This window comes from Hevea brasiliensis, chromosome 9 (genome assembly GCF_030052815.1).
Source record: "Hevea brasiliensis isolate MT/VB/25A 57/8 chromosome 9, ASM3005281v1, whole genome shotgun sequence".
NCBI classification, from domain to species: Eukaryota; Viridiplantae; Streptophyta; class Magnoliopsida; order Malpighiales; family Euphorbiaceae; genus Hevea; species Hevea brasiliensis.
The window spans coordinates 83,177,762-83,197,655 of NC_079501.1; the positions used below are offsets into that span (position 1 = coordinate 83,177,762).

Sequence of the window (19,894 nt, forward strand, 5' to 3'; positions counted from 1 at the left end):
ATCTTGGGCTCTACCAGGCTCTTGCTTAATATGGCACATTCCCTTATTGGTTAAATTATTATTTACTTTTCAAATTACATCATAATTAATAAATTATTTTTTATATCTTTAAAATTACTTTTTTATTATACATATAAAGAAAAAAAAAATAAACTTAAATCTTTCAAATATATATATATATATATATATACATTTACTGTATAGCCCCACTAGCAGCAGGGGGGGATATATTATTAATAGATTGAATTGATTGGACAAAACATTAATTTTATATCGGGCAGGCGTCTTGAGCTGCCGGCATTCTTTTGTTTTTTATCCATAATTTTTAGAAGCTAGCCAGCTAAACAAGATGGAACTGGTCTGGTCCTACTACACCTCTACCTTCGCGTTGGGCATGTGCCTAATAATTCAATAGACCAACCAAATTTATTATACAAATTAAAGTTGGACATCATTGATACAATCAGCAAATTGAGGGACAAGTGGTGAAAATAACCCATATTTGAGAGTAAGCACTGGTGTTTGGTCTTCCATGTCTCATGCCTTATCTATTGGTAAATCCTATCTACTGCAATTACACTGTCATGTTTGGTATGATATAATCAAAGTTATAATATAATTATGATTATATTGTATTTTTTATTATGTTGTTTGGTACAAAAGAATTTGACATAATAGAATGACAATTACATAATATAATCAATTATATTAAAAGTAACATAATGATCATTACATAAAAAATTAAATAAAATCATGATTACTTGTTTTGTTCTTTTATATATATATATATATATATATATATTGTCAATACTGCCACCACCATTACCACTACACGCCCATTATCTACTACCACCACCACCACAACCACTACTACCACCACCACCATTCTGTTACCACCATCGCTATCACCGCTACAACCATTATTGCCACTTAGCTACTATCACTTATACTACCACTTAGCCACTACCACCACTACTATCTCATCTTGCCACCACCACCATCTAACTATCGTTGTCACTGTCACTACCACCACTTAGCCACCACTACCACTCAACTACCAATCACTAGCACTAGCACCATTATCATCACTTAGTCGCTATCATCTCTATCATCACTTAGCCATTACCACCACTGTTATTTCACATTGCCACCACCACCATTTAATTATCATTGTCACCACCACCATCCCCACTACCACTTGATTACTATTCATTTCAACCATTAATACTTATTATTAACACTATAAATAAAGTAAATATTAATTAAAAATTATTATTGTATTACACTATTTAGATTTTTATTTTGCAACCAAACACAGGAATGTAATAACAATTATATTACATTAAAACTTTGATTGCATTATATAATTAATTATATTATATTGCACTATGCTCTATCAAACATAACCATGCGATTGTCTTAATCAGTGGAACTATCATCAAAAGTGTAGTTAGTTTCTTTCCATTAATTAGGCCAAATTACAAGAAAAATTTGCTAAATTTGTGCTACGTGTATCAATTTTAATCATATGCCTTGATTTTGTTAATTATCAATTTTAAACTTCCAATTTGCTATATTTTCCAATAATTCTTGGGAACATCCTCATTTCTATCACTATTCAAGAAGTATTTCCCGCAAGTTACAAATTATGAATCATGTGAAAACGCTTCCCATTATATTGCTGATTGTCTTTATGCATCAATTTTGCACTTCACTAGACACCATAACCATTAACCAACCCATTGTAGATGGAGACGTTATAGTTTCTACAGGGGAAACCTTTGCACTTGGTTTTTTCAGTCCAGGTAAATCGAGCTACCGTTATCTTGGAATTTGGTACAACAAAATTTCCGAAAAAACAGTTGTTTGGGTCGCAAATCGGGATTCTCCTATCAATGATACATCTGGTGTCCTCTCAATCACCAGTCACGGAAACCTTGTCCTTAACAGCAGAAACCAAACGACTCCCCTATGGTTCACAAACGTTTCGGCTTTGCCAACAAACAATTGTGTAGCTCAACTCTTAGATTCGGGAAATCTTGTATTGTTTCACAGCGGAAGTACCATATGGCAGAGCTTTGAACACCCGACAAATAATTTGCTTCCCAATTCAAAACTCGGGCTAGACAGAAGAAGAGGTCTGAACTGGTTCCTAACATCCTGGAAATCTTCAGATGATCCTGGTACTGGCAATTTCTCGTGCAGGATCAAACCTGAAGGTTATCCGCAATTGTTCTTATACGAGGGTCATGTTCCAAAGTGGAGGGCTGGTTATTGGAATGGCGTTAGATGGTCTGGAGTACCTTTTATGCAGAAAGTTGGATTTATCTTCAGCTACAGCTATGTGAACAATGAGAACGAGACTTCCTACTCGTGGAACGTTGTATATGGCTCAATCTTGACAAGATTAGGGGTGAATGAGTCCGGCCTTTTCCAACGGTTGAAATGGCATGAGGACGAAGGTCAATGGGAAGAGTTCTTTTATGCGCCCAAGGAACAGTGTGACAGCTATGGATTATGTGGAGCCTATGGTAACTGTGTTCGGTACAATGGTGAATTCGACTGCACTTGTCTTCCCGGGTACCAGCCCAAATCACCTCAAGAATGGCATCGGAAAGGTGGGTCAGGCGGGTGCGTTAGGAAGAATCAGACGCCACTCTGCAGAAACGGTGAAGGGTTCGTAGAGGTGACAAATGTGAAGGCTCCGGATACTTCAGTTGCCCGTGTATTGGCAAATTTGGATATGAAAGCTTGTAAAAATGAGTGCTTGAGGAATTGTTCATGCACTGCATATGCAAGTCTAGGTACGACAGAAGGAAGTGGATGTTTGACATGGTATGGTGATTTGCTAGATACAAGAGTATTTACAGAAGGTGGACAAAGTATATATGTGCGTGTGGATGCACTTGAGTTAGGTATCTTCAAGCGAACTGTCATTAGAAATTCGGCTTCTTTTTTCCTATTTATTTTGTTGATGATGTGCTTAAATCTATTCTTCTGCTAACTCTAGATGAATGGTTGACTATCATATTAATAGTTGCAGTGTTTCTTTTTCTGGTCTTCCCTTTTCAGCTCAATATGCAAATAAGCGCAAGGACCTTCTTGCAAGGAAAGGGATATTGGTAATTATGATACTGTCCGTAGCTACAGCAGTTTCCTCTCTTGTTCTTTTCTCATACTGCTTGGTGAGGAGGCAGAGGAAATTATGTAAGCAAATAATTAAATTCCGTTCAGATAGTTTCCTATTTCCTTGTTATTTTTCACTTTAATAATCGTTAAACTACAATTTATCAACTCAAAATGCTTGATGACAAAAAGTATAGAAACTATTTCCTAGATTTGGTTGTCAAGAAACTGAAAGAATGGATATAAAAGATTATTATATCCAATTCTAATTAGTTTAAAACTGAGACCTAGTTGACACATGTTCAGCTTCTTCTTCTTCTTTCTTTTTTTTTTTTTTTTCCTTTATAAGCAATTCATTTTATTAATAAAAAAATAGCCAAGGAAAAACTTAGTATTAGGACATCGACTAACCCAAAATAAACAACAATGCTAGTAAATCTCATCTCTAATTATCCGTTTTCGTTTTACACACAGCACAAAATGGGCAACAAGAAATGTTTATCTGTAGTTCTAGTACTCTCCCAGATGATCATCCAAGGGAAAAGGAGCTTGACAGATCTGGAAGTGATCCACATTTACCTTTCTTCGGTATAGACACAATAGTTGAAGCAACTGACAATTTTTCCAACAAACTTGGAGAAGGTGGTTTTGGCTCAGTGTATAAGGTAGTATCCCATGAAAAGTAAAATTGTCAACTCCTTCATAAAATTTAATGTGAATATTTGGCAAGTCACATTTTTTGTACTATTGTGTGATATATGCGGCCATGGTAGCACGTCTGTGAAATAAGTCTAGAAATGTACTTTCAGGGTCAACTATCAAATGGACAAGAAATAGCAGTGAAAAGATTATCTAAACAGTCAGGACAGGGGATAAAAGAATTCATGAATGAAGTACAGTTGATATCAAAACTCCAGCACAGAAACCTTGTCAGGCTTTTTGGTTGTTGCATTCATAAAGAAGATAAGATGCTAATCTATGAATATTTACCAAACAAAAGCTTGGACTACTTCATCTTTGGTATGGCTCTCCTTCTATTTGCTTTCACCCATCTTTAATTTGCACTTCTTTCCATAATTCCTGTAATCTAAGGATCTCCAAAACTCAAATTGACTATAGAAAAGTCAAGGAAGCAACTATTGGATGGGAAAAAGCGATTTGAAATTATTTGTGGGGTAGCTCGAGGAGTTTTATATCTACATCAAGATTCAAGATTAAAAATCATCCATAGGGATTTGAAAGCAAGCAATATTCTATTAGATGCTTCAATGGAGCCAAAAATTTCAGACTTTGGGTTGGCTAAATTGTTCAAGGAACATCAAATTGAAGCCATTACAAAGCAAGTGGTTGGAACATAGTAAGTTACTTAACTCCAACACCATCTCCCTGCTTGGAAACATTAAAAGGTCACAAACCACCAATAAATTGTTTCTTTTTATCTACTTGTAGTGGCTATATGTCTCCGGAATATGCAATGGATGGTCTATATTCTGTAAAATCTGATGTCTTCAGCTATGGTGTCTTAATACTAGAGATCATAAGTGGCAAGAAAAACACCGAGTATGACAAAGAAAGCCCTTCTCTAAATTTGATAGGGAACGTAAGTTGATAGACATATCTTTCTTAAGATTAATTTCCTATTAGATTCACTACTAAAGTAGTAAATGATTTCCTCAACTATGTTTCAGGTTTGGAAGCTATGGAGGGAAGGAAAAGGCTTGGACATAGTTGATTATTCATTGTTGGAACATTCATACCCTTGTGAAGAAATTTTGAGATGCATTCAGATTGGACTTCTATGCATTCAGGAACACCCAGCTGATCGGCCAACCATGTTTGAAGTTGTGTTCATGTTAGGCAATGAAACAAGTCTTCCTTCTCCTAAAAAACCAGCATTTGTTTTACGAACTCAAAGTGGGCAAGAATCTTTAATAACTAAAGGAGAAGTGTGTTCTATAAATGATTGCACAATTACTATGATTGAAGGTCGATGAAATTCTAGTAGGATTTTTGAAGGAGAAAGGGTCACGTACGTAAATTCTTTGGATCAAACATGTTGTCAATCTTGCAATGGACGAGGCCTTAAGGTTGAACCACATAAATCTTATCTCCATTTTTCTTCTCTTTTGTATATTGTGTGTTTATGGGATTGTATAAGAGGTACAGATATACAAGTGGATAGATATAAAACAACCTTATCACATTTTAACTGTGATTGTAATTATATTGAATTCTGCGTAATTTTTAAGTTTGTGCCAATATATTTTTAGACCCAACCAAGTCTGCTTGGAATTTTCAGAAATCCTCCATCAAAGGAGGGTTTTGAATTTGCATTGCAGTTTTCTCCTTTCTTTTAAGTTCAATGTCGCTCTTAAAATAGATGAAAGAGACAAATTCAGGTGAGGTAGAGGTTTCATTATGAATGCAAATGGAAGAGAAATGCTGGTAGTAAGAGGGTTACCGGTTGAGGACGGAATTTGACCAGGGAGCGCAACTCGTGAGAGAGATCAGAGAAGAGACTGGCTAGCTCTGACTCTTGAGTCCAGGACAAGCCATTTTCCACTTGGACTTCTCCAGAGTCCTAAGGATAGGAAAACTTTGACCAAGGATTTCTCCAGCGGTGGACTGGATGCAACTTGCCATGTTTAAAAAGAATTCAGACAAGATAATTGATAATGGGCTTCTCACTAGCTCTTGTAACGAAGAATTCTTTGGGCTTTATGTGACTGATAGGGCTGTGCACGGTTCTTGGGGAAACTGAATAGGACCCGAAGAACCGTATCTAACCAACAGGAACTGTATTGAACTGAATTTATTTTATATTTTGGTTCAGTTCTGATTCTTTACTAATAACCGAACCGGAACCATGTCAAAACTGAACCGAAACCATTACCAAACAAGAACCGAACCGAAAACCGAATTTGTATATATGTTTTTTTTATGTTTTTTTTAAATGTATTATATACTTTCAATATAATTATATATACTTATGTATGTATATATAATTATTAACTAAATATAACTTAATATTATATTTTATTTTTCTATATTTTCTTAATAATTTTAGTTATAAATTACCTTATCATTCTTAATTATAAATATACTATTATCTTATATTAATATATATATATATATATATATATATATATATATATATATATATATATATATATATGTTAATTCTTAATTATATTTGTATCTTATAGTTAAATATTATATGATTAATAAATAGTTAAAATGTATATTATATGTATAGTTATATATTATATAATATATTTAATTCTAAGTTATATATGCATCTTATATTTAAAGATTATATAATTTAGGTAGAGCGAAAAGATATATTATATGATATATTATTGATGTTTGCTAGCTGTGAAGTAGCTTTCGCAAGTGCACGGGTCACAGTAGTATAGTTTTAAAAATAATATCGTTCCCACAGGGAATTGTGCTTAAATTGGAAATAAAAGGATAAGCTAATTAGAATGGTAAAATTTAAAGATATTAAAATGAAATTTAAAATTAAAATTGGTATTTGAGGAATTTAAACTAAATCAAACAATTAACTAAATTAATTAAACTAGATTACCAAAATTTAAATTGAAATTGCTAATTATGAAATTGGGAGAAATTAAATCTAAATTCAGTAAAAATTAAAGTGATTCTAGAGATAGGGTTTTCAATATTGTTTGCATGTGGTTTATCCCTAATTTAGCCAAACACATGAGAATTGCAATTTAGAGGGAAATCAATTCTTAGTTTTTTGAAACCTTTTTCAAGCATTTCAAAGTTGGTATTCATTAAATCAAACCCTGTTTTCACGGTATTTCAAACCTAACAAAAACCAAATTAAGCTCTAATTGATTTTGGAAAGTCCCCTTAATCCTCTTAGCTTATCTCTAACACCAAGAAAACTAAGTTTATTGCAAGATTATCTATCCCAAACATTCACTTTTCAGTCCATCTGTCAAGGATTAAAGCTTAACTTAATGAGGGCCCATTCATCAAGCAAGGCAACAAGCTCACAAGCAATAAATCAAAATGCAGCAAATCTCATTTAAATGACTAAATCAGTTAAAAAAAAAAACACAATACAAAGCAATATTTATAAACCCATCTCTAGAATCTCAAATATCTACTCATAAATCATGGTTTCAAGACAAACCCAAGTATAGAAATGAAGAAATAATGAAAATCTAAGCTAAGGAACAGAAAAACCCAGTAGAATGATGATGAATCTGCTGCTGGAGAGTTGCAAAAATGTCCTCTACAGCTACTGTAAAATGATTCACGTGCTCCTCTTCCTCTCCTTCTTTCTTGCCAAAAATCTCTCCCTCCTTCTCCTTCTTTCTTGCAAAATCTCCCTCTCTTTCTCCTTATGGAAAGAAAGAGATAAAGGAGCTTTTATATGGTTCAGAGGTCTGCCCTAGAATGGGTAAAAAGGCAGAAGATTCTAGAGAAAGTGATGTATTAAATTAGAGGAACGAAAATGCCACGTCAGCCATTTTCAGTAAAACGACACAAGGTGAATCAGTTGTGTCGCAGGTTGTGAAACCTGCTGCCCGAGAAAAACTGCATATCTGACAATCGACACAACCTGTGACACAACTGTGTCACAGGTTGTGTAACTTTCGGCCTCTTTAACTCAACTTCAAAAATTTTTGCAATTCAACTCTAATTTCTTCCAAATGGCTGCTCTGATCAAAATACACTAAATTTCTCTAAATTTAACCTACAAAACAAATAAATTCCAAAAATAAAACTAAGAAGTGTAAAATTGCAAAATTGATTAAATATATGCTAATATCTATGGTAATAGCTATGAACAAGGGTAAATTATGTGTAAAAATTATACCTAAATGATGATATAAAATGCATGCATCAAATTCCCCCATACTCAAACTCTTGCTTGTCCCCAAGCAAAATTTCATTAAAACTAATTTGGAAGGGAATAGAATCAGTCTTTGAAAGCTCAAAAATCACTAATCCAAACCACCAACTTACCTCTAGCCACCAACATTCCAAATTTCCACCGGCGAAGCACAAAGAATGAAGCAATCACTCTCAACAATTACAGAGTAGCTAAGAATTAACCAATCAACTCAAGCAACAAATACCAACCAGCTACAAGAGTCAATTATGCCAAAACAAACCTAAATGAAATAGATAGTCAATGTGTCTCAAATAGATGGTGAGTAATGTATGGAAGATTATATTGCCAAACCCATATGCAAGCATAAAAGATCTAACTCCACTAATGTAACAAGCATTTTTCAAAGAATCATTAGGTCTTTTTAAGGGTTGTAATGGGGTCAAATAGGGTAAAACTATGATTAACAAAGACAGGGAATAAGGTAAACAAAATATGAGAATAATATTAATCATGAAACTCAAAGTGGATCCAATATTCTTTTTTTTTTATATATATATATATAATTTTTTTTTAATTCAAGAGGAAAGAAATTCACAATGAATCTCAAGTGCTATCACAATGATTATATAAAGGGACTACTTTTTATACCTTTTATTTATTTATTTTTTTATTATTTTTTTATCAACTCTTCACAATTACTCTAGCACTTTTCAAAATGTTTCAATCCTCCAAGTTTTTTTTTTAATTTTTTTTATTTCTTATTTTTTTATGCACTTAATTGCTGAAATATTATTCTCATAAATAGGTGGTAGTGTTTAGGTTTTATGGCTAGGTAAATGATTTGGGTTCCAAAGAAATTAGGGAATTAAGGTTCAAGGGGGTTTGCAAGGTTGAAATGAAATTAAGGTAGGTTAAGGCTAAATATGAGGTTTAAAATATGAAGGAATGCCTAAATCATATTCTTATAAAATGCAAGTTAAAAATTTCGCTTTGAAAGATCTAAGATGCTTGTTCTAGGAATGGTGAGACGACAATGACCATTTTCTTCATTAAAGGCTTATTCAAACACTCAAAACTCAAAATAACTAATCAGAATATGCATACCTAGATGAATATATTAATTTTCAGCTATTAAGTAAGAGAAAGAATAATGCTTAAGACTTTGTATCCAACTGGAAACTTTCATTCCACTAACCATCTAAAGGCAAGTTAGATTGCTTGAATAAGCAACTTCTGGAATTCAAAGACTGGTTTAAAAATCCAAAAATTTTAAATAAATAAATGAAATGCATGAATGTATAAATGTATAATCAACCTATATGTTACTAAGTATGCATAACTAAGTGTATGAAGCTATATGCAGTGTATATATGTGAATATGTACAAATATGAATTAATGAGTATGTCACTATATGCAAGTGAAAAGGAAAAATAATTTTTGCAAAAAATTTACCCTTTCCCCCATACTCAGAATGGACATTGTCCTCAATGTTAAAAGATTGCAAGGAATGGGATAATTTAGCTATAAATGCAATGGATTCTCTCAAATATTGTGCAGAAAATAGGAGGCTAATATGTGCATAAAGAATGGATATGTAAGCCTAAAGTGGATAAGGGGTACCCTGTTTCATAAGTGGCAGCACAACTTGTGCTAAAAATGACACAAGCTGAGATAAGAATTTTTATCTTATTGAAGGTGTAGCCAATTTAATTAAATAAAATTTGGACAGCTGCTGCACTCATTGCAAAAGAAATAGTGGAATGGAATCCATTAAAGCAATTAAACTCAAAAAGTTGAAATAGAGAGGTTAAGCTCAAAAATATAATAATGAGATATCCACTCATCAAGTGAACTTCCAAAATAGCATATAAAAGCAAGTGAGTAATGCACTAAAGATTCAAAAGAAAAATGTGCTTATGAGTAACTAAAACTAAAAAAAAAAAATTATACTGAATAAGCAAATGTTTCAAAAAAAAGAAAAGTAACACAAGCAAAATATTAACTAAACAGGCTACTAAAAACACTAATTAATTAAGCAACTAAAATAAAAACATAAAATATATAAACTGAAAATAGAAGCTGGTCAGTCATGAATGATAACTCCTTTGCCCTTGCCATCTTGTGGAGGTGGTGGTGTTTTTGGTGGTTGCTGTGGAGAAATAATGCTCAAAATGAGTGCCTGGTTAGTTTCTATCTGCTCTAGCTTAGCTCGCATGGCTTTCAACTTGTCTTGCATTTCAGCACTTCTATCCAAATATATATCGGCTAAATCCCTTAATGTTTGAAAAGAGACATCTGTCATTTGCCGAAAGGAGTAGATCTCATCACTGAGATTCTCCATGAATGTTAGAAGGGTTGCCATGGAGGGTCCAGAAGCTGTTGATGAAGCAAGTTGTGCAGCTGGTGGAGCCTGGCGTGGAGGTTGTGTAGAAGGCTGCTCAGTAGGTTGCTTAGATGGTGAGGAGGAGCTAATTGTAGTAGGGGAGCTTGGCGGTATTGCTGCTGGTGCCAGAATCTCAGAAAGCTGTGTAGCCTCATTTTTAATACAAAATTTTTAGTTAGCCAAATGAGGTCCATCCAAATACAGCAAGCCAGTTGTGACGGCAGCACACCTTTGAACTTGAGGGATAAAACCAAAATAATGTGTAATGGGTGTGACCAAACCTCCAAACACAATCTTACCAGTACCCCTAGTAGTTTGGCGAAGCACATGGTGGCAAAAGTAATAACCAGGTGAAACCTTTTTACCAGTTTTAGCACACCACAAAAAAAAAAATAGGTCATACTGAGACATTGTGCCAACACTTGTTCCTCTTCCTAAAATTGTGTTTGCAATTAATCTTTAAAGCAATCGCATGGAGTGACTCTCAATTTTAGAGGCCTTACTGTGCCCAGGTTTGAAAACACCTGCTAAGGGTGCTATTTGCTGCCAAAATTCATGCCCATTATAATCCCTTCTAGTGGTAGGCATTTTAATCAAACCATCAGTGGGGAACCCGAATATATGATGAAAGTCATCCATGGACAGTACCTTATCTTGACCGAGGCATTTAAAGTTGATTGTCAAGTTATTATCCAATTCATATTTATGCTGACTAGTGGACAGGGAGGCCATGAATTCCTGCACTAGAGTGGGGTAAACCAATTCCTATTTATGAACAAATCTCACCCAACCCAAAGCATCTAACAAATTCTGCATTTCATCATATATATTCAAAGATTTAAGTGTAAACACATCCAAATATCGAGTCTGAACAATTTCTCTAGTTTCAATTCTTGTCTTATTTTTCTTCATTTCAACAGTAGGCAATACCCATTGTCTGGCAGTAGGCACAGATGAAGGAATAGTGGAGTTACTTGAAGATTTCCCTGGGCACTTTGTCGCTGCTCTCGGGATTCCAAGGTGAGCACCAGGTACGGCAGAAGTGGGCTAGACTGGTAGAGGCTGTGTGGGCCGTTCGGATTTCTTTCTCTTTGTGCTGCTTATGGTTTTGTGTGGCTTAATACTCTTTGCTTTCTTCTTCTTGTATGTAGCAATGGGAGCATCACCAGAATGGGTTGCCGGCGAGTCAGTATCCATGGGTTTGGTGGGTTGAGGTTGCGACGTAGGGTGTGAGGGATGGGGAGGGGAGTTTTCGAAGGAAAGAGGGGAATCGGTCATGGCGAAAATGGAAGAGAGGGACCGAAAAAGAAGAAGAAGAATACGAAGAAGTAGAAGAAGAAAGAAGAAAAATGTTATTACGGATGGGTGCCGGAGGTTGCGGCATAGAGGAAGGAGTAGGGTTGTGTCGGAGGTTATGTCGAGAGAAAGAAGGAGGTAGTAGGGTTATCGAGTATGGGTTCGGGTTAGGGAGTAAAAGTGATGGGTTTTGGATATGGGTATGGGCTTTGGGCTTTGGGCTTTGGTAATTAGGTAAAGGCTGTTGGGTATGGGTTTAGTTAAATGGGCTACGGGCCGTGGGTTTGGTTTAGTTAGTTTTTTTTTTTTTTTTTTTTTTTTTTCAAAATGGTTTAGTGGGCTTTTTGGGCATGGGGTTGGTTGTGGGCCCGTTCTAGTGAATTGGGTTATCAACCTACAAAACAAAATAAACGACACAAGTTAGAACACAAGGATGGAGGTTGTGCCAGAAGTTGTGAAATCTTCTGCCCAAATTGTGCCCAGTGAACATAAGCTACGACACAACCAAAACCGATTGTGTCGCAGGTTGTGAAATATTCTACCCAAATTGTGCCCAGTGAATACAAGCTACGACACAACCAAAACCGATTGTGCCGCAGGCTGTGAAATCTGCTGCCCAAATTTGACAAAATTACACAGTACCTGAAAAATTGAAACCAATTAGATTTCAAGTGATTAGACCTTCATAACATGAATTCTAATTGCTTAACCTATTATGTTCATCAAATACTCATAAAAAAAAAAAAATTTCAAAGGACCAATTCACACATCCATATTCAAATAATTTTCTTTTTAAATTAAGATGTCAAAGTTTGGAAAAAATTTCCTCTTAAAATTAACAAAAAGGGCAATGAGTCCCGCAAAATCCACCAGCAAATAATCAACAATAGAAAGATGAAAAGTATAAGTGAACAATTTTAAAACTAAAATTTAAAGCTGAAATTTAAAACTAGAACTAAAACAAATTTTTTTAATGCTCATTTGCTTGCAATGAATTGTATCCCATCTGCATAAGAAAATTAAAACAATGTCAAGCTCTGAATAAAGAGTATAGAAAAACTTAAAAAAAATATATGAAAGAAATAAAGAATCAATGAAAAATTATGGGTTATGCCTAAAAATGCTAAGTTTAGGTCTTTAGCTTGACCTTACTCAATCAAAATTTTATGGAGAATGAGAGAGATAGCAGGTTGCTATCTTCTCAATTGGCTCACCAACTGAATAATGCCTCAACCTTTGCCCATTTACCTTGAAATTATTAGATTTTTCACCAAAAATTTCCACAGAACCATGACGGAAAACTTTCACAACTTTAAAAGGACCTGACCACCTTGATTTTAATTTTCCTGGAAAAAATTTCAACCTTGAATTGAATAAGAGAACCAATTCTCCTTCTTTAAAGTTCTTTTTCTTGATGTGCTTATCATGCCATTTTTTAGTTCTTTCTTTATAGATCCTAGCATTTTCATAAGCATCAAGTCTCAATTCTTCTAACTCATCAAGTTGCAAAAGTCTTTTGTATCCAGCAGCTTGTAAATCGAAATTGATTGCTCTTATGGCCCAATAAGCTTTATGTTCTAACTCTACAGGCAAATGGCATGATTTCCCAAAAACTAACCTATAAGGTGTAGTTCCTATGGGGGTTTTAAAGGCTGTTCTATATGCCCAAAGAGTGTCATCTAATTTAAGGGACCAATCTTTTCTAGACTTGTTGATAGTTTTCTCCAAGATTTGCTTAAGTTCTTTATTTGTGATTTCTACTTGGCCATTTGTTTGAGGGTGATATGGTGTGGCAATCCTATGCTTTACCCCATACTTTCTCATTAATTTTTCAAATTGGTGATTGCAAAAATGGCTACCACCATCACTGATCATGGCACGTGGGGCACCAAATCTGGTCAAAACAAATTTTTTCAGAAATTTTACCATAACTTTTGCATCATTGGTAGGTGTAGCAATAGCTTCTACCCATTTAGATACATAGTCCACCTCTACCAAGATATATTTATTCCCATAAGAGGATGGAAATGGCCCCATGAAATCAATTCCTCACACATCAAACAATTCAACTTCTAATATGGACTGTCGGGGCATCTCATCTCTCCTGGAAATATTGCCTACCCTTTGACACCTATCACACTTGCTTACAAAATCTCTCACATGTTTAAACATATTAGGCCAATAGAAACCTGATGTCAAGACTTTTTCAATAGTTTTCGAGACACTACAATGACCACCATATTCAGAGGAATGACAATGGTAAATAACATTATTTATTTCTTCCTCTGGTATACATCTCCTAATTATTCCATCATTATATCTCCTAAATAAAAGAAGCTCTTCGCAAGAATAAAATTTAACATCATGCAAGAATCTTTTCTTTTCCTGCCAAGATAAATCAGGTGGCAAGACACCACAGGACAAATAATTCACAATATCAGCAAACCATGGAAGTGCAAATTTCAACACATACAACTACTCATTCATAAAAAACTCATCAATTGGTACAATATCATCATCTTTATTTTCAGTTTTTATCCTAGAAAGATGATCAGCCACCACATTCTCAACACCTTTTTTATCTCCTATTTCCAAATCAAATTCTTGAAGTAACAAAATCCATCTAATCAACCTAGATTTAGCTTCTTTCTTGCTCATTAAATACCGTATTGCTGCGTGATCAGTGAAAACTATTACCTTTGAGTTGACCAAATAAGAACGAAACTTATTGAGTGCAAATACTACCGCAAGGAACTCCTTTTTAGTTGTAGCATAATTAACTTGAGCTTCATTTGGTTTCAGCTTGCATAGTAAATGGCATAAGGTTTTCTATCTTTTCACTGGCCAAGGACAGCTCCAAAAGTAAACTCGCTTGCATCACACATGATTTCGATTGGCAAAGTCCAATCCGGGGGTTGCATGATAGGAGCTGTTGTTAATGCTGTCTTTAACCTGCAAAAAGCAACCATAAAATCTTGATTAAAATCAAATTTAACATCATGATTCAAGAGATTTGTTAAGGGTTTAGCAAGTTTAGAAAAATCCTGAATAAATCGCCGGTAAAACCCGACATGTCCAAGAAAACTCCGCACTCTTTTGACAGTGGTTGGAGGGGGCATTTTTTCAATAATTTGTATTTTGGCTCTATCTACTTCTATTCCCCTATTTGAGATCAAATGCCCTAAAACGATCCCCTCTTGGACCATAAAGTGGCATTTCTCCCAATTCAACACCAGATCATTATCAGCACACCTCTGCAAGATTTTAGATAAATTAGTCAAGCATGAATCAAAATTAGTGCCATATACTGAAAAGTCATCCATGAAGACCTCCATAATTTCTTCAATAAAATTAGGAAAAATGGCCATCATAAACTATTGAAAGGTGGCAGGTGTATTACACAATCTGAATGGCATCCTTCGATATGCAAAGGTGCCATAGGGACATGTAAAGGTAGTTTTTTCTTGGTCATCAGGATGGATTAGAATTTGAAAGAAACCAGAATATCCATCTAAGTAACAAAAGAAAGAATGCTTGGCTAATCTCTTTAACATTTGATCCATAAAAGGAAGGGGAAAATGGTCTTTTCTTGTAGCATTATTCAACTTTCTATAGTCTATGCACATTCTCCAGCCTGTAACAGTTCTAGTGGGTATCAATTCATTATTCTCATTTTTAACAACTGTCACCCCACCTTTTTTTGGTACAACATGCATAGGACTAACCCACTCACTGTCAGAAATGGGGTAAATAATTCCAGCAGCTGGTAATTTCAGGATTTCCTTTTTCACAACATCCTTAATTATAGGATTCAATCTTCTTTGGTGTTCAATAGAAGGTTTACTATTTGGCTCTAGAAAAATTCTATGCATACAGACTGTTGGACTAATTCCCTTTATATCATCAATTGTATAACCCAAAACTCTCCTATATTCTCTTAAAACTCTCAATAATTTTTCAATATCAATATCAGTCAAAGATGCATTAATTGTAACGGGATATGTTCCATTTGGTCCAAGAAAAGCATACCTGAGGTTGGAAGGAAGAGGTTTAAGATCTACCTTTGGGGCATCCTCTACCTTTAATGATGGTGGTTTAATCTCCAAAGTTTGCACTTCTTCAAGCTGAAAAATTATGGCTTCAGGATGTGGTGGAGAGCTCTCCAAGTGTTGTGCAAAAGTAGCTAGGTTGTGATTGTTATCATCAATGCTCCGGACTAAGCAATTTTCAAGTGGGTCTTGTGGATAGCTTTTTCTGAAATGCTCTTGAACAATCTCATCAATAATGTCTACCCACAAACAAGACTCAACTTCTTCATGTTTCCTTTTCATGGCTAGATTGATGTTGAATATCATTTGATCATCTCCCACTCTAAGTGTCAATTTCTCACCCTTTACATCAATTAATGCACCAGCTGTTGCCAAAAAAGGTCTTCCCAATAAGATAGGAATTTTTGTGTCTTCTTCCATATCTAAAATGACAAAGTCCACCGGAATGCAGAATTTCCCAACCTTGATAGGCACATTTTCTAGAATGCCTTCTGGATACTTAATTGAACGGTCAGCCAATGAAAGATACATGTTTATGGGCTTCAACTCTCCCATATTCAACTTTTCATTTATTGAAAGTGGCATTAGGCTGACACTAGCTCCAAGGTCACATAAGGCATTTGCCACACAATTATCACCTATATGACAAGGGATGGAAAAAACACTCGGATCTTTGAGTTTGGGAGGTAACTTCTTTTGAATTATAGCACTGCATTGCTCTCCCAAGTTGATGGTATCATAATCTTCTAGCCTTCTTTTGTTGGTAAGAATCTCCTTCAAAAACTTGGCATAACTTGGCATTTGGGATAGTGCCTTAGTGAATGGCACATTGATATACAACTTCTTTAGCACTTCAAGGAATTTGCCAAATTGTTTGTCTAGCTTATGCTTGATGAATCTTTGAGGGTAGGGAAGGGTGGGCTTGTAAGGTTCAAGTGGGATGTATGGTTTCTCTCCCTCATCTTGCTCACTTTTACTTTCTTCTTCTTTTTTATTTTTCTTGCTCTCAACTGAATTTTCTTTTTTTTGTGCTCTCTTTTTCTTCTCTCTTGTTTTCATTCTCTTGACCAACTTTCTTACCACTTCTCAAGGTCACAACCTTACATTATTCATGGGGGTTTTATGGTTGGCTAGGTAGTTTCCCATAGGATTTGCTTCTCGATGAGCTTGCTTATTGAGCCAATTGAGTCTCCAACATACAATTGTGGACTTGTAATTGATCCATGGTTTGTCTCATGTGTTGCATTTCTTCCTCCAATTTGCTATTCATCTTGCTTTGTTCAGCAAAAAATTTCTCTATCATGCTTTCCAAGGTTGGCTTCGATTCATGAGGTGGAAGGGATTGTTGTGTTCTTGCTTGATATCCAGGTTGTGGCTGCCTTGTGGGCTGCAATTGAGGCTGAAACTGAGGTCTGTTCTGCTACATATACTGCTGGTTATGAGCATAATTTGAGCTTTGACCTTGTTGAGCAAAAGTTGCTTGTGGCCTCCATGCTGAGTTGTTCACATTAGAGTAAGAATTTCCCATAGGTTTCTGTTAATAACCTCCTGCATAAGCAGCTTGTTCTTGCAAATAATCATCACCATAAGAAGAGTAATCAACTCCACAACTTTGGGTTCCATCTGTGTGGGCAACTTGTTGCATAGTTGTAGGAGTTGAGGTTGTTGCCTTTGTGCAAAAATCACCAAGAAGCTGAGTAAACTGATCAAATCTTGCATTCATGTAGCTAACTGAGTCAAGTTCATAAATCCCAGCCTTCTTTGGCTCAAGTGCTCTAGGATTTCCCCATAAATGGGTATTATGAGCAATCTTCTCTAATAAATCATAGCATTTTTCACTTGTCATTCTCATGAAATCTCCTCCTGCTTGTGAATCAATTGTGTTTCTTATGGCTGGAGTAACTCTGGTGTAGAAATTCTGAACAATCATCCATTTGGGTATTTCATGATGAGGACATTACCTTTCAAGCTCATTAAATCTCATTCAAGATTCATACAAAGTTTCATCATCCCTTGGCTTAAAAGCTACCATCAAATTCCTCAAATGAGTAGTCTTCCCAGGTGGGAAAAATTGAGATAGAAAAGCTTGAGATAGTTGCTCCCAAGTAGCTATAGTAGCTTGTGGAAGTGAGTCATACCACTCTAATGCTGAATCCCGAAGAGAGAATGGCAATAAGGTGAGCCGAATAACTTCATCTGAAACTCCAGGCTGCCTTTGTGTATCACATATCATCAAAAAAATTTTCAAATGAGAATGAATAAGACCAGTCTTTAACTCAAATTGATTAGCTCCAATAATAGGTCTGTTATCTCTCACATCAGCACATCTAGGAAAAGCATAATCTAACATGGATCTTCTCTGAGGATCATTTTGATTAACAACTTCATTCTACCTATTTTGCTCATTTCCTCCATTATCTCCACCAATAGCTTTATTTTGATTCTCCATATTTTTAATTGTCTCCTCTTGGTCAAATCTTTGTTGTTCTTCTTTTTCTGCTTCCTTTCTTCTCTTGTATTCCTTTTTGTTGGCTCGACAAAATTTTTCAATTTCAGGGTTAAACAACAATTTAGTATCACTTGTGCTTTTCAATCGTCTCATAAACAAGAAGTACCTGAAAAACACAAGGAACAGCAGTGAAAATAAAAGAAAATAAAAATTCTAATCAACTTAAAATAATTAAAATCCAACTTAAAAACAAACAAGTCCCCAGCAACGGCGCCAAAAACTTAATGTGTGCTAGCTGTGAAGTAGCTTCCACAAGTGCACGGGTCACAGTAGTATAGTTTTAAAAATAATATCATTCCCATAGGAAATTGTGCTTAAATTGGAAATAAAAGGATAAGCTAATTAGAATGGTAAAATTTAAAGATATTAAAAATGAAATTTAAAATTAAAATTGGTATTTGAGGAATTTAAACTAAATCAAACAATTAACTAAATTAATCAAACTAGATTACCAAAATTTAAATTGAAATTGCTAATTATGAAATTGGGAGGAATTAAATCTAAATTCAGTAAAAATTAAAGTGATTCTAGAGATAGGGTTTTCAATATTGTTTGCATGTGGTTTATCCCTAATTTAGCCAAACACATGAGAATTGCAATTTTGAGGGAAATCAATTCTTAGTTCTTTGAAACCTTTTTCAAGCATTTCAAAGTTGGTATTCATTAAATCAAACCCTATTTTCATCGTATTTCAAACCTAACAAAAACCCAATTAAAGCTCTAATTGATTTTGGAAAGTCCCCTTAATCCTCTTAGCCTATCTCTAACACCAAGAAAACTAAGTTTATTGCAAGATTATCTATCCCAAACATTCACTTTTCAGTCCATCTATCAAGGATTAAAGCTTAAATTAATGAGGGCCCATTCATCAAGCAAGGCAACAAGCTCACAAGTAATAAATCAAAATGCAGCAAATCTCATTTAAATGACTAAATCAGTTCAAAAAAAAACCACAATACAAAGCAATATTTACAAACCCATCTCTAGAATCTCAAATATCTACTCACAAATTATAATTTCAAGACAAACCCAAGTATAGAAATGAAGAAATAATGAAAATCTAAGCTAAGGAATAGAAAAACCTAGTAGAATGATGATGAATCTGTAACAGCCCGATCCTTCTCCAATTAGCATTGTCCGCTTTGGCCCATGGGCCTCACGGATTTGTCCCTTGGGAGGTTTCATTCCCAAAAGCGCGCTGACCAGAGTGATATTGTCCGCTCTGAGCCGAAAAATGTAATGGCCCGACCCACTAGTGATATTGTCCGCTCTGGGCCGAAGCCCTCACGGTTTTAAAACGCGTCACTAGGGGTTACGAATCATCAACTTATAAACCCAGCATCTCTCCCGTGTTTTGCCGATGTGGGATTTGCCTAGGGTGTTACAGAATCTGCTGCTAAAGAGTTGCAGAAATGTCCTCTGCTGCTGCAAAATGATTCACGTGCTCCTCTTCCTCTCCTTCTTTCTTGCCAAAAATCTCTCCCTCCTCCTTCTTTCTTGCAAAATCTCCCTCTCTTTCTCCTTATGGAAAGAAAGAGATAAAGAAGCTTTTATATGGTTCAGAGGTCTGCCCTAGAATGGGTAAAAAGGTAGAAGATTCTAGAGAATGTGATGTATTAAATCAGAGGAACGAAAATGCCACGTCAGCCATTTTCAG

At 35.1% G+C, this 19,894-nt stretch overlaps 1 protein-coding gene across 2 annotated transcripts; it reads left to right on the forward strand.

Moving 5' to 3' along the window:
- The first annotated feature begins 1,603 nt into the window (after positions 1 to 1,603).
- Positions 1,604 to 5,399, forward strand: LOC110644427 (G-type lectin S-receptor-like serine/threonine-protein kinase RKS1). Of its 2 annotated transcripts, XM_058153842.1 has the most exons (7): positions 1,605 to 2,915; positions 3,073 to 3,207; positions 3,601 to 3,791; positions 3,936 to 4,146; positions 4,246 to 4,483; positions 4,576 to 4,726; positions 4,815 to 5,399. In XM_058153842.1, exons 1-7 carry the CDS (start codon positions 1,649 to 1,651, stop codon positions 5,118 to 5,120), a joined length of 2,499 nt encoding a protein of 832 aa, XP_058009825.1. In that variant the 5' UTR covers positions 1,605 to 1,648; the 3' UTR covers positions 5,121 to 5,399. The 2 variants fall into 2 exon arrangements, with proteins under 2 accessions (XP_058009826.1, XP_058009825.1); XM_058153843.1 differs by lacking the exon at positions 4,576 to 4,726 and having other exon boundaries at positions 1,604 to 2,915; positions 4,815 to 4,954.
- The last annotated feature ends 14,495 nt before the right edge of the window (positions 5,400 to 19,894 follow it).

Coding starts and splice junctions, on each gene's coding strand:
- LOC110644427 (XM_058153842.1), top strand. CDS start 1,649: ATGAATCATGTGAAAACGCTTCCCATTATATTGCTGATTGTCTTTATG. Junction 2,916..3,072: donor TGTGGATGCACTTGAGTTAG/GTATCTTCAAGC, acceptor TTCCCTTTTCAG/CTCAATATGCAAATAAGCGC. Junction 4,727..4,814: donor CTCTAAATTTGATAGGGAAC/GTAAGTTGATAG, acceptor ACTATGTTTCAG/GTTTGGAAGCTATGGAGGGA.